This window comes from Manis pentadactyla, chromosome 9, assembly GCF_030020395.1.
Source record: "Manis pentadactyla isolate mManPen7 chromosome 9, mManPen7.hap1, whole genome shotgun sequence".
Taxonomy (NCBI): domain Eukaryota; kingdom Metazoa; phylum Chordata; class Mammalia; order Pholidota; family Manidae; genus Manis; species Manis pentadactyla.
In genome coordinates this window covers 6,632,112-6,645,191 of record NC_080027.1, presented here as the reverse complement: position 1 = coordinate 6,645,191, position 13,080 = coordinate 6,632,112, and the positions used below count along the sequence as shown (strand labels likewise).

Genomic DNA, 13,080 nt, shown 5'->3' with positions numbered 1-13,080 from the left:
CAGCCCTATCCCCACCCTGATCTGCTTTCTAGATTAGTTTGTATTTCCCAATGCTTCTTGTAAATGAATCGTACGGTATGTACTTTTTTTTTTCTGCTTTAACTTCTTTAACTTAGCATAATTATTTTGGGATTTGATTCTCCTACATGGATATACACCTGTGCCTTAGTTCTGTGATTTTCCTCTCGAAGAAACGCTTGTTTACTTCTGAAGGAAAATAATTTGGCTGGTGATCCACTCACAAGAACAGACATTTCCTTCTTCAACACCCCTTTGGGTTAGGCGTCAGTTTATAAATGACCGACTGGAATGTGTTATTTAGGGCGTCGGGGTGCGGGAAGTTGTGACCTGGCACAGTTCAGCTGGTCCTGCCATGAGGGACACGTCCCAGTGAGCAACTGTTCTTTCTAGAGTCTGGAAAAGATTCTAAGTCAGACCATGCCGTGTGCGCAGAACAGATCAGCGTGGAATTTGCTTCTTTCTTCTCCCTCTGGGATTTCTGTGTGATGCATACTTTTGTTACAGATTCTACTTTTGGGATCCACAATTCCACTCTGCTCTGCTCAGTGGGAGCGGATGTTCAACACCTGTCGGATCCCAGGAGAGGAAACAGGTGCGTGGAGCATCCTGGGGCTCCTGTCGGGAGGCAGCCCTTTGGTCCCCATGCCTGTAAAGAGTAAAGAGGTTGGAGGAGGTGGCCGAGGCCACCGCACGGATGCACCCTGACCCCACCTGAGACCTCAGAGATTTCAGGCTCCTGAGTGTTCTTTCTGTCGCATTTCCCTTGTCTTTCTTGCAGCTGGACCGTTGACTTATTTCAGACTTTTATTTATCTTCAGTTGAAGCCTGACGTACGGGTGTTTTTTCCCAGGTTTTTACGGAATATTCTTGTTTCCCCCTGGATCCCTCAGGGGTATTGTGCTGTGGCTCATGTGCAGGGTTTAGTGTGTGATACATGTTGGTTTGTGTTCAGGAAATGGGACTCGTGGTTCAGCAGCTGACCTGACCTGGGACAGCTGACCCCTCCCTCCCACCCCCCAGATTGTAGGGTGGCCACATGACATGTCCAAGCCAGAACTCTCTCAGGAGAGAAAGGGAGAGACAGCAGCTCCTCCTGGGACGTCCCAGGTCAGCCAGGGCTCAGGCTGTGCTTCCTTCCCAAGAGATGGCCCTGCTGGCCAGAGGTACCCCCTTTTTGATGGGTGAGCCAGACACTATCTGAGATCTCACAGCTGGTATCATAATGAGCCCCCTGCTGCTGTGGAAGCCGACTGCGGAGTCCCGAGCCGACGCAGCTTGTGGAGTGGTGCAGGGCACAGGAGTCGCTGGACAGCAAAGCCAGCCCCGGGTGGGCCTCCAGGAGCGGGCTCTCACTTCCCTCTCGTGCCCGCAGGTTCTCTGAGGATGTGCCACGTGTGTGCTCTGCTGTCGGTGGGGGGGGTTTCTGGCTGGAAAGCAAACCTCTTCTCTGTTTCTGTCTCACTCCAGTCCAGGGGCCTGTGGCCAGACACGTTATGACAAGTGGATGAGTTGGCAAAAAACGGTAGTGGGACAGTAGACTGCTTGTTTGGGAAAAGGGAAGTCGGCCTTCTCTGTCGTCTAGCAGTGTTTGTAAATGATTTTAATAAACTGTGGCACAGCAGTCCCTCCTCTGTGGTTTTGCTTTCCATGGCTCAGTTACCGTGGTAAGCCACGGTCCAGACACAGGTGATCATTATTAAACACGAGCCTCCTTCCCCCACCCCTCAGCCCCTGCAGGGACCATTCTACATCTGTCTCTATGGGCTTGAGTGTTACAAGTACCTCCTGTATGTGGACTCACATAGTATTTGTCCTTTTTAGAATGAATGGGCTCATTTCGCTCAATGTAATGTCCTCAAGGTTCACCAGTGTTGTAGCATGTGTCCGAATATCCTTCCGTCTTAAGGCTGAGTGACATGCCCTTGTTCAATGGACTGCGTTCGGCTCATCCATTCATCCATCGCGGACACTTGGGTTGCTTCCACCTCTTGGCTATCGTGAATCATGCTGCTGTGAACATGGGTGTGTGACTCTCTCACTGGGACCCTGCTTTCAGTTCTTTTGGGTCTGTGCCCAGAGGTGGAATTGCTGGATCGCATGGTAGCTCTATATTTTAGTCTTTTGAGGATCCACCATATTTTTTTCCACAGTGGCTGCCCCATTTTACATTCCCACCGGTGGTGCACCAGGCTCCAATTTCTCCGCCTCCTCGCCGACACTTGTCTTCTGTTTATTGTGATAGTAGCCCTCCTCCTGGGTGTGAGGTGGGAGCTCAGTGTGGTTGGATGTGCATTTCCCTAACGCCCAGTGGTGTGGAGCATCTTTTCATGAGCCTCCTTGCCTACTGGGTCTAGTGCTCACGAGCTCCTTCAGCTTTTGTTTCTGGGAAGGTCTTAATATTCCCTCACTTTTGAAGGACAGTTTTGCCAGGTACAGGATTTTTGGCCGACGTTTTTTTCTTTAGCTCTTTGAATGTACCAGCCCACTGCCTTCTGGCCTCTAAAGTTTCTGATGGGAGCTCTGCCGGCAATCTCACTGACGCTTCCGGGGTGCATTCTTATGAGAGCTCTTTCTTTAATTTCCTACTTCTCTCTTAGAACAGTTTCTTATTGTAATAAGTCAATAAAAAGTTAGTGCACTGACTGCTTCCTCTGTGTGAGCGAGGTTGTATGGATGTGGTCCCTCGGTTCTTGTACAGCCTCACGAGGGACACAGGTATCGTCCTCATTGTTCAAGAGAAAGAAAGGTGGTTGAGCAGAGCTTCGAAGTCAGGCCTGACTCCAGAGTTCTGATTCTGTCCATAACCCTCTGCAGACTTGAGAAGTGGCCTCCTGAGCCAGGTGGAGTGATGTGGGGTGAGGAATGGGTGCCCTTGGAAAGCAGGGTGATTTCCCAGCGACCTCTAACCTGTGCCTCTGGACTTTGTCGTGCCCCATGCCCGCCTCAGACACCATCCAACACCTCCGGGACAGCAAGCACATCGTCGTGCTGCACAAGGGCCGCTACTTCAAGGTCTGGCTGTACCACGACGGCAGGCTGCTGAGGCCCCGGGAAATCGAGCAGCAGATGCAGAGGATCTTGGATGACCCGTCAGAGCCTCAGCCTGGGGAGGCGAAGCTGGCAGCCCTCACTGCAGGAGACAGGTGTGCAGCTGCTCTGTGGCATCAGTTGTCTCGGGGGGCTTGGGGTCACCCATGGTTCTCTTCCTCACCCAGAGGCCAAGCTGGGGAGGAGGCACGCGTCTGCAGTGGCACCGGGCAGGGCTCAAGCCTTGTCTCGGCTTAGCTCCGAGGGGGCAAGTCGCACCCCTGCCCAGCGGCTCACCTTGGCCACCCGTGCGTGGCAGGCAGGCGCGTGTGTGCACAGGTACCAGGGTGCATGATGGAGAGGAGAAGGTAGGCTTTATCACAGGGCTGCAGACAGATTTAATTTAGGAAACAGAACAATTTTAAACCACAGACTCTGTGTTAGGGATAAATTTTCTGCCTTGTCTGAAGATCGTTCAGAGGCTGCTGTTTGCTGGAGGAATCAGCTCACGCAGATAGAGCAGGGATCCCCTGCTTGGCACTATAGATACTTGGGGCTGGATCATTCTTTGTTTTGGTGGGGGACGCCGTCGTGTGTGTCGTAGGGTATTGAGTAGCATCCCCGGCTTCTGTCCACTGGGTGCCAGTAGCCACCACCCAGCTGTGACAGGCAGAACTGTCCTGAGACTGTCCAGTGTCACTGGGGGGCAGCATCGTCCCTGCTGAAAATCACTGAGTCACTGTGGCTCGGCAACTCCTCAGACAGCGTTAGGGGCTTGGGAGCGCCTGACTCCTGCAAAGGGGAAGATGCCTGGGTGCGGGCACGTGGAGGGTGGCAGGGGTGTCCCACAGCATGCTGGGGGCTGCAGAGTGCGGGTGCTAGAATGCAAGCAGGGAGGGTCCCCCAGGCTGACTCCATCTACTCTTGATCCTGTGACTGGGTGCTGTTAAAGGGACCACTTTAGGCTGGAGGGACCCGAATATGCTGATGAGATTATTCCGGGCCAGGTGCTTCTGTAAGCAGGGGCGTCCTGAAGCCACGAGGAACAGGAACAGGGAGCATGAGCGGGAGGGGACTCTGTCCAAGGAGCCTGGGGGTGCAGCCATCAAAGGGCTTCAGCACAGCTGGAAGGAGCACGGTGGGGAGGGTGTCCCAGGGAAACTCCCTTCCCACCCTGATTGGGCATCAGACGGGCAGACGCAGGTGCTGCTGAGGAGTGGGTTTGCCTGGGGACCCACTCGCCCCAGGGGGCTCAGTGCCCGCCCTGAATGCATCCCCCATGGGGCGTTGCCCCACCTCACCAACCTCACGCCTTTGCAGAGGTGCAGAGTGTATACACAGGTGTCTCACCTAAGGAGGGATGAGGAGAGTCTCTTGAGCCAGAGTTCCTGGGGGTGTCCCTCACCACAGCAGTGTTCTGGGTTATCAGTAGTGTGGACTTGGGGTGGGACGGCTTGGGTTTGAATCCCTTTCTGCCACAAAGTAGCTGTGGCCTCATCTCCATGCCTCGGTTTCCTCATCTAAGAGATGGCAGTTCTGGCCGGTGAGCCAGTCCACAGAACAGGCTTCGAGGTGAGCCTGGGAGGAGGGAAGTACTCCCCCTGCTGTGATTTACGAGGCCAGAATTCACTCGATGGTCCCCATGGAAGGGGCACCCTCTGTGGGTCAGCTGCCCCCACACGGCTGAGCTCACAGGGCCAGGCTGCATTCCTCCAGCATTCAGTGAACAGCTGTATACCGTGCCTGGGGCTCTGCTGTGGGATGGGGTAAGGGGCTGAGGCCCACTGCAGGCAGTGGGTGACTGCAGATGGGGGAAATCTAAGTGTGCAGTTTTCTGTATATTCCTAAGAAACTGTGAAAAATGTTGTCACTTCAAACATCGTGTGCAAGGATAATGTCACCAAATCGCTACCGGTTTGGCTCTGTTTAATCCCTGCCTCAGAGTGCCCTGGGCCAAGTGTCGCCAAACCTATTTTGGACGTGGGAAAAACAAGCAGTCTCTCGATGCGGTGGAAAAAGCGGCATTCTTCGTGACACTGGATGAAACCGAACAAGGGTATCGAAAAGAAGAGCCGGACACATCCATGGACGGCTATGCCAAGTCTCTCTTGCACGGCAGGTGCTTCGACAGGTATGTGCTCACCTTCTGAAGGACAGCGGTTTGTCTGAATTTGGAGGGATGTGCATGTGGCTGACACCCAGCCTCAAGCAGCCCTCCCTTAAGGAGTAAGGATTCAGGCTACTCTCAAGGAATGAGGCTAGCACAAATGTAGAATTTTAATTACCTCCTCTCCACCAAAACTACCACACACATAAACACACATACACGCAGCTTAAGCAGCAAACTGCAGATTCTTCGCCTCGTGCATGATGCATGACCACCTATGTTTGGAGAGGCTACTGAGGAGTGGTCACCAGCTACCTGGAACCAGACCGGAGAACGTGGTGGGCTTTCCCGGGGACGGCAGCTCTGGCCATGCTCATGGGCCATGTGACTGCTGTGTGGCTATTCCAGCTCCTGGCACATCGTTCTCCTTATGTGTAAAGTGAGGTCCTGCCTGCCTGGCCAGTTGGGCGAAGGTTTGGTTGAGGGGTGGGGATGTGAGGCATGTAGCCATCCTTATGCGTCCTTTTATGTTATAGTAATAGGACTCCAGCACAGAAATGCTGATCTTTGTGTCGGGTTCAGGAAAGAAATGAATGGCTTAGAGCCCCATGTGTGCTTTATTATCAGTCACTCTACAGAGAGTTATTAACCTGCTAGCTGTTCGAGGGGTGGGTGCGAAGCAAACAAGCCCAGCAAGAATAAAATTCATAGTTGCTGTTTTTGTGTTTTTAAATGTTCAAGTTCCATAAGTGTTTCTGTTGGGACACTTCTGTAGGTGGTTCGACAAGTCGTTCACGTTTATTGTCTTCAAAAACGGCAAAATGGGCATGAACGCAGAACACTCCTGGGCCGACGCGCCGATCGTCGGCCACCTTTGGGAGGTGAGTTCTTGCAGCTTTAACTTGAATGTGGAGATGGCTGTTGCAAATCCAAACCGCAGACCAAGCTTAATTATGTGATATTCGTCTGATATATAATGAGAACTTGTAACACAGGCTGGTACTGCATAGGGGCTGAGATCACTCGGCTAAAGGCATTCTTGTCTTCATTTCTTACAATTTAGGGTCTTTAAATTGAGACACTTCGTGCCATCTCCTGATGGAACCTGTGTAATGCAGTGGCAGTCAGCTCTGATGAAGTGACTTTAGGGCAGGACTGAAGCCCAGCTGACTCTGAAGTAAACCACCCCCCTTTTTCCTATATTTTCTAGGTTTTCCTATCAGCCAAGTTTTTTTTTTTTTTTGAGAGGGCACCTCTCATATTTGTTGATCAAATGGTTGTTAACAACAATAAAATTCTGTATAGGGGACTCAATGCACAATCATTAATCAACCCCAAGCCTAATTCTGAACAGTTTCCAATCTTTGAAGCATAACGAACAAGTTCTTACATGGTGAACAAGTTCTTACATAGTGAATAAGTTCTTACATGGTGAACAGTGCAAGGGCAGTCATCACAGAAACTTTCAGTTTTGATCACGCATCATGAACTATGAACAATCAGGTCAGATGATTATTCATTTGATTTTTATACTTGATTTATATGTGAATCCCACATTTCTCCCTTATTTTTTTTTTTTAATAAAATGCTGAAGTGGTAGGTAGATGCAAGATAAAGGTAGGAAACATAATTTAGTGCTGTAAGAGGGCAAATGTAGATGATCAGGTCTGTGCCTATAGACTAAGTATTAATTCAAGCTAAACATCCACGGATGCAGAAGATTTCTCTCAGAACAGGGGGGTGAGGTTCTAAGCCTCCCCTCTGTTGATCCCCAATTTCTCTCCTGATGGCCCCCCTGTGACTGTGCCTGTCTTAGGTTGTTCCTCCCTTGAGGAATCTTACCCGTCTCTGGCTAACCAGTCATCTTCCGGGGCCATACAGGGAAATGTGAAGTTGGTAAGTGAGAGAGAAGCAATATTGTTTGCAAAGGTTAGCTTTTTACTTCTTTGCAGATTTATGCCCTGTGGCTTCTATGCCCAGCATTTGTCTTGAGGTATCTTTACCTCTTGGAAGAATTATGATACTCGGTAATTTTAAATATGAGGCACAAATTCTACTAAAGGGTTGTAATTAGGAAGGAAGAAGAAAAGCTATAGAAGTAGCAGACAGAAGAAAACATGAGAAGATTAATTATTTCTTTGACTATCAGCCAAGTTTTAAGCCAAATAGAAGCAAGCATTTTAAAATCCTGGTTTATAAAAATATGGCATACCTTTTACCATATCATTCCATTCTTAAAATTTACCAAGTCACTTAAAAACTGCCAAACCCCTGTCATCCTCTCCCTCTAGTCATCGTTTATAAAATACACTGAGCTGGCCCTGCCACCTTTAAAAATTTTTTTTAATTCGTTCCTTTCTGAACAGTTTGAACTGTTTCGTGTTTGGCATGAAAAATTGAATGAAGGTTTTGTTTTCATAAATCATCTCTCGGGTTCTTGTTTAAAGAAATTGCTGAACTCTAGGGTCGTCCGCAGTGGACTTGACCGAAATTCCGTCTTGTCTTGGTTTGATGAGATGGGAAGTGACTTCACAGCAAACACCATGACTGTTTTTTGTAGTCTTGTTTATTCTGCGGCTGCTCTAATAAATGGAGTGGAATAAAATGACCTGAAGTCACGGCACACGTGGGGGAACATCTTTCTGACCGCCACCTCCCTGCCCTCCACCGGCACGGAGGCAGGCTGTGTGCTCAGAGTTAAATCGTGTAGTAAACTTGGGAAGACATCGTGAGGTGTGACTTCATTCTTTCTTCTTTCAATTTTTGTCGGGTCTTGGAATCTGCATTTTTCTTTATAGGATTGTGCCTGGCAGTTTTCTCCCTTCGAGCTACTCGGTCTAGAGTGCTAGTACCTCCTCTCTCGGGGCCTCCTCACGGGCTCTGTCCTCTGCGCATGGCCCTCCTCCCTGGGCCCCAGCCCCTGAGGCTTCAGCGTGGCTGCCTCCCCCTAGACGGTACCCCCCGCCCCTGCCTTCTTCCCGAACGGGTCGGGAGCCCCAGTTATCCCTTCTTTGGCTCCCTTTGACTGTGTTCCCTCTAATCAGGGTCTTGGCAAAGCCAGAACTGCCATTCCTTCTACTAAGGGAGGTTTTCTCTGTAGGAAAAAGGATAAAAAGGAAAAACAATGCCCTGGTCTTTGAGGCAGTGATATGTTCCTGGGACATCAGTACATGATAAAAGCAGCCAAGTATCAGAAAGGCCCTTCATCCCTGCCAGTCTTGCTGATGCCGACAAAGGCTTAGAGACCCTTTCAGCAGAAAACTCCTGCAAAGATCAAACCGCCTTCGGCAGCACTTCAGATCTCTTTGCGCAGTGTAATAGTCTAGGTCTCTTATAGCCCATTTCAAGGACTTTCTGAGTAAAAAGTGCAGAAGAGTGGTCCTTTGATAAGGGAGAAAGAGTCTGAATTCCAGGCTTTCTGGACTAGGTGGGGTATGTTCACCAAGTAGAGAAATCTGCTGGCTAGTGACAAGGTCGGGCTTGTTTTTTAACTACTCTATGTAAGATAGACGTAAAGAGATTGAGCTGTAGGCCTGGATGGCCAGTCAGGAGTGGTGGTGTCTTAACAAGTACCGCCCAGCTGAGGACATGGCTTGTGCCTCTAGGGACTGGACAGGGGCCCCGAGCCCCCCCACGGGGACGGGACCTGACCCCGTCTTACCCCAGAGCCTGTGTCAAACTGCAGCAGGCCGGAGCTGTGCCAGGCCGGCTCCAGGTGAGCCTGGTCCAGGTGGAATTCTGTCTGCTCTTGATGTATTTCTCACGTTTCAATGTGTTGGGCTCTTCAGGGCCCTGAGGCCGTGCAGCTCACATGTATGGGCTGGCTCCTTCCTCTCGCAGGTCTGCACGGATGCCAGCCACGCGTGTCTGTGGCCCCTGGGTGCTCCCGATCCTGGAGCCCTGGCCCCCTCGCCATCTGACAGTGTCACCATCTGACCTAGGGTTGGCCTTTTATTGCCTCCCCCACTGAACTGTAAACTCCTGCATGCAGGAATTTCTTTTTTTAAAGAAAATCTTTTACTATTTTTTTATCAAGATAGAATTCACTCTTTTACAGGATACTGTTCAGTGTGTTTTATATATTTATAAGCTGGTTTTTGTGTATTTATAGCCATCACCACTAATTCCAGGATGTTTTTTATAACCCCCCAAAAAACTCCCCCATCCCACTGTGCCCCAGCCCCTGGCAACCCCTGCTGCGGTCTACTTTCTGTCTGTCAGTTTGCCCGTTCTGGTCCCTTCACAGAGATGGAATCCTGCCACGTGAGGTCTTTCGTGTCTGGCCTCTCGGACGCAGCAGAATGTCTGTAAGGTTCATCGTGTTGGTCGTGTGAGGGCCTCACTCCTCCCGGCGACTGATTTTGTTTATCTGTTCATCACATGTTGGACATTTGGGTCAATGCCCCTTTTTGACTGCTATAAGTAATGCTTCTGTAAATGTTAGTGTGCAAGCATAATGTGAACATGCATTTCCTTTTCTCACAAACATACTCCTAGGAGCAGAATTGCTGGGTCCCATGGCCATATGTAACTTCTTGAGGACAGGTGGAAATTCCTGTCTGTTCTGTTCACTGTTCTATCACTGGTGCTCGGGAGAGTTGGTACCTGTAAATACTGTTGGATAAATGGCTCAGGTGTACTCCCTGTGAGAAGAACCACACCTGTGCTCGTCCCAGCTCGCCGAGGAGTGCAGCCTCAGCCAGCTGCTCTACTTCTTGGAGGCCCAGTTTTCTTATTTCTGCAAATGGGAATAACGGTTGCTATTGCATAGGCTAGATGTGTTATTCAGTGGGGTGGTGCCCAGAGTCCCGGAGAGCACGCTGTGTGCGGCGGGGTAGCGCCCAGAGTGACCCGGAGAGCGCCGTGTGCAGCAGGGTAGCGCCCGAGTGTGCCCAGCATGCAGCTGGGACCCGGGAGTAGGCTCTGTGGACATCCCACCTGCTCTGAGTCCACGCTGAGCTCCTTGCAGTCCCCAAGCTGATGAACCTCTCCAGTCCGTTTTTCTCACCTCCAAAGTGGAGATGAGAGCCATCTCATGAGGCTGTGCAGAGGATGAGAAATTCCATGCATACTGTAAGCACATCCTGTAAGTAGCTACTGTTAATGTTGATAATATCCGTAAAGAACAAGGGTTTGTCTACTTTTGGAGGTCAAATATGCTTAGTGTAACCCTATTAACTGTGATAATCTTCTCTGACTTTACGTGTGTATCTTTTTATTTCCCACAGTATGTCATGGCCACCGACTCGTTCCAGCTGGGTTATATGGAGGACGGACACTGTAAAGGCGACACCAATCTGAGCATTCCGTACCCTTCCCGGCTACAGTGGGACATCCCAGAGGAAGTGAGTCCCACTTACTGGACGGTTGTTAATCACAGTGGGTGGAGGACGAATCTAAACTCACAGCCGCATTCTCCAGCTGTGCTTCCCGGGTGTCCGTGAGCTCAGGTGAAGACCCCTCCGCCTGGAGTTTGTCCGGCAGGGGATTTTCACGGGGGCCGTGGCACTGCTACAGCTCCGTTGCCTCGGAAGCTCCAGTAAACATTTCCTCTTCCCTTTAAAGCTCTTGGCTAAGACTGTCATTGAGATCTCCAGCTTAAACTTAGCTAGGCCGCACGATGAAAAAGTAAAAAACAAAACCACTTCCTTGAGAGCTGAAACACTCTGAATCACTAGTTTGTCATTTTTGCATCTCTCGGTGATTCTCAGATGCAGTCCACTCAGTAGAAGCCCTTTGGGAAGGAATTTTAGGGTTAGAAATACCACATCCTAGCTCATCTAATCCAAATGGAAGTTCTGGGACCAAGAAGTGGTTTTGGACAAGGAGAGGCTGCGTCTGGGGCTGCACTGTTGTCCGATTGTGTCTTTTCATCCTGCATCCCTGGGGAGGGTGGGCGATCCCCACAGAGGCACCTGATCCCAGCTGCGTGCCGGGGGCACTCTGGGTGCTACCCCACTGCCAGGGTGTGGGCCTAGGGTCCTTGTAACTGACCGAGTTACTTACCATTTATTAATGTGGCCTTTCCAGGCTGACTCCGCCCGCCCAGTCATGTGCATTTAGGGTTCTTCTGTGCCACTCCATGTCTGTGTGGTTGTACCCCAGTCCACTGATTTTCAAAACTTGATTCCCCAAACACCACCATATAACACCAGTGGATTTCACAAAACCCGTGACTGCTCAGAATGCCCTTTGGAGGTCCCCTGGGGACCAGGAAGCTCCCCCCCACCACCTGTGTTCCTGCTGCGTGGCCACCCTACCTCTCTGCAGCGAGGTGGCAAGTGCGTGCCATGTTGCTACCATACTACGGCTCCCGATAACCTTTCTAGAGAGAAACAGGAGGAAAGCGCGGTGCATGTATTTCCGAGCCGAGGCTCCGGTCCTGCACGGAAACCAACTTGTGACTCTTCCTGGGGTGCGTCAGTACATTCTCCCCTTTACCCTTTAACCAGAACCCCTTTCTCCTTTCTCCTAAGTGTCAGGAGGTGATAGAGACTTCCCTGAACACTGCAAGCCTTCTGGCAAACGATGTAGATTTCCATTCTTTCCCGTTCCACGCCTTTGGCAAAGGACTGATCAAGAAATGCCGGACAAGCCCAGATGCTTTTGTCCAGCTCTCCCTGCAGCTGGCCCACTACAAGGTAAGAGCCCCAAGCCTGGGCTCTGGGGACTCCTAGACCAAATGGCCAGGGCTGTTTGCCGGATGGCCGGGAAAGACCGGGATCTGTCACGGAGGGCACAGGGCAAGTGGCCTGATGTCTGGGACCTCTGACCCCTGGACGGGCTCTTGGCTGGGTGGGGTCCCCGTGAACACAGAAGCACACAGTGTTTCCACCTCCTTTCTCTGCCACCCAGCTGCGTTTTGCTTGCTCAGGGTGGCCCCATAGGAGGAAGCAGCCCTGGCCCCTAGGAGGACCCGCATGGGGCACCTTCCCACTGCAGGGGGCATTCCGCCCAGACAGCAGACCCTCAGTTTCCAGGGGCAGCGGAAGTCACTGAGGCATCAGGTCGAGACATCCCCTGTTTTTCCCTGGTGACTTGTACTGTAAATCCCGAGTGTTGTGCACATGCGTGGGGCATGGCGTCCCTGCCAAACGGGGGCTGCCGTCCCTGCTTCTTACTCCATGCTAGGCCCTGGCTTTATGCACACCACAGCCTGTCCCCTCAGCAGGGACCCTGCTGTCAGCCTGTTTCACAGGTGAGAGCCTGTGGTGCAGGGAGGTGAGGCAGCCTGCCCAGGTGGCACTAGAGTGTGTGGCAGGGATGCATCCAGGTGGCGCCTGCAGGGTCCGAGTAGGATCGTCTCCTCTGTAACTCAAGAAAATAAACAGATGCAGAACAGTAAAGCAGCAGCGGTCGCATCGGGTGGGCCAGAACCGGTGGGCTGCACTGCGCTTGAGGTCGACTGCAGTGTGGTTCTTCTTGAAGACTGTCACAGTCATGAGGCTTTTCCCAAATCGCTCGCTCGCTGAAACACTGAAGTGCAGGAGCGGAGAGCAGCCAGACCGAGCACCATCACCGCAGCGCACTTTGACTTGGCTCTTGTCTGAAGGTCAGGCGACTAAAAGATAGGACAGGATCAAGGAACTGGACCTTAGAGTTCACGAACTGGTTTTCAAACTTGATAAGTAGCCTTTGCACCTAAACACGCAGTATTAGCACCATAAGTGGAGGGACACCTCAGGCACAGAGATGTCCGTGGAGAGCACTGGGCCCCGCAGGGGTACATGTGAGCATCTTGATAAAATGATTATTTTCTCCAGCAGCTCAAATTAGTAAAGCCAACCCACGTCTAGGTGGGAGGCCTGAAAAGGCCAGCACCCAAGGGTGAATGGGGGTTGTTCAAGAGCCCCCTGCCTGAGGCGCTTTGTGGCTTTGAAGAGCGTTTGGCTCAGCAGAAGGGACGAAGGAAGCACGCTGCCCGG

General features: G+C 51.3%; 1 protein-coding gene across 2 annotated transcripts in view; it reads left to right on the top strand.

Annotated features, from left to right (window-relative positions):
* CPT1A (carnitine palmitoyltransferase 1A) overlaps positions 1-13,080 on the top strand; it is a 48,119-nt gene that overhangs the window by 23,965 nt on the left and 11,074 nt on the right. For both annotated transcript variants that reach the window (XM_036875962.2, XM_036875963.2), the window contains exons 9-14: positions 526-613; positions 2,969-3,164; positions 4,991-5,179; positions 5,931-6,036; positions 10,384-10,500; positions 11,632-11,796. In XM_036875962.2, the coding sequence (XP_036731857.1) occupies positions 526-613; positions 2,969-3,164; positions 4,991-5,179; positions 5,931-6,036; positions 10,384-10,500; positions 11,632-11,796 (861 nt within the window). The remainder of the gene's footprint in view (positions 1-525; positions 614-2,968; positions 3,165-4,990; positions 5,180-5,930; positions 6,037-10,383; positions 10,501-11,631; positions 11,797-13,080) is intronic.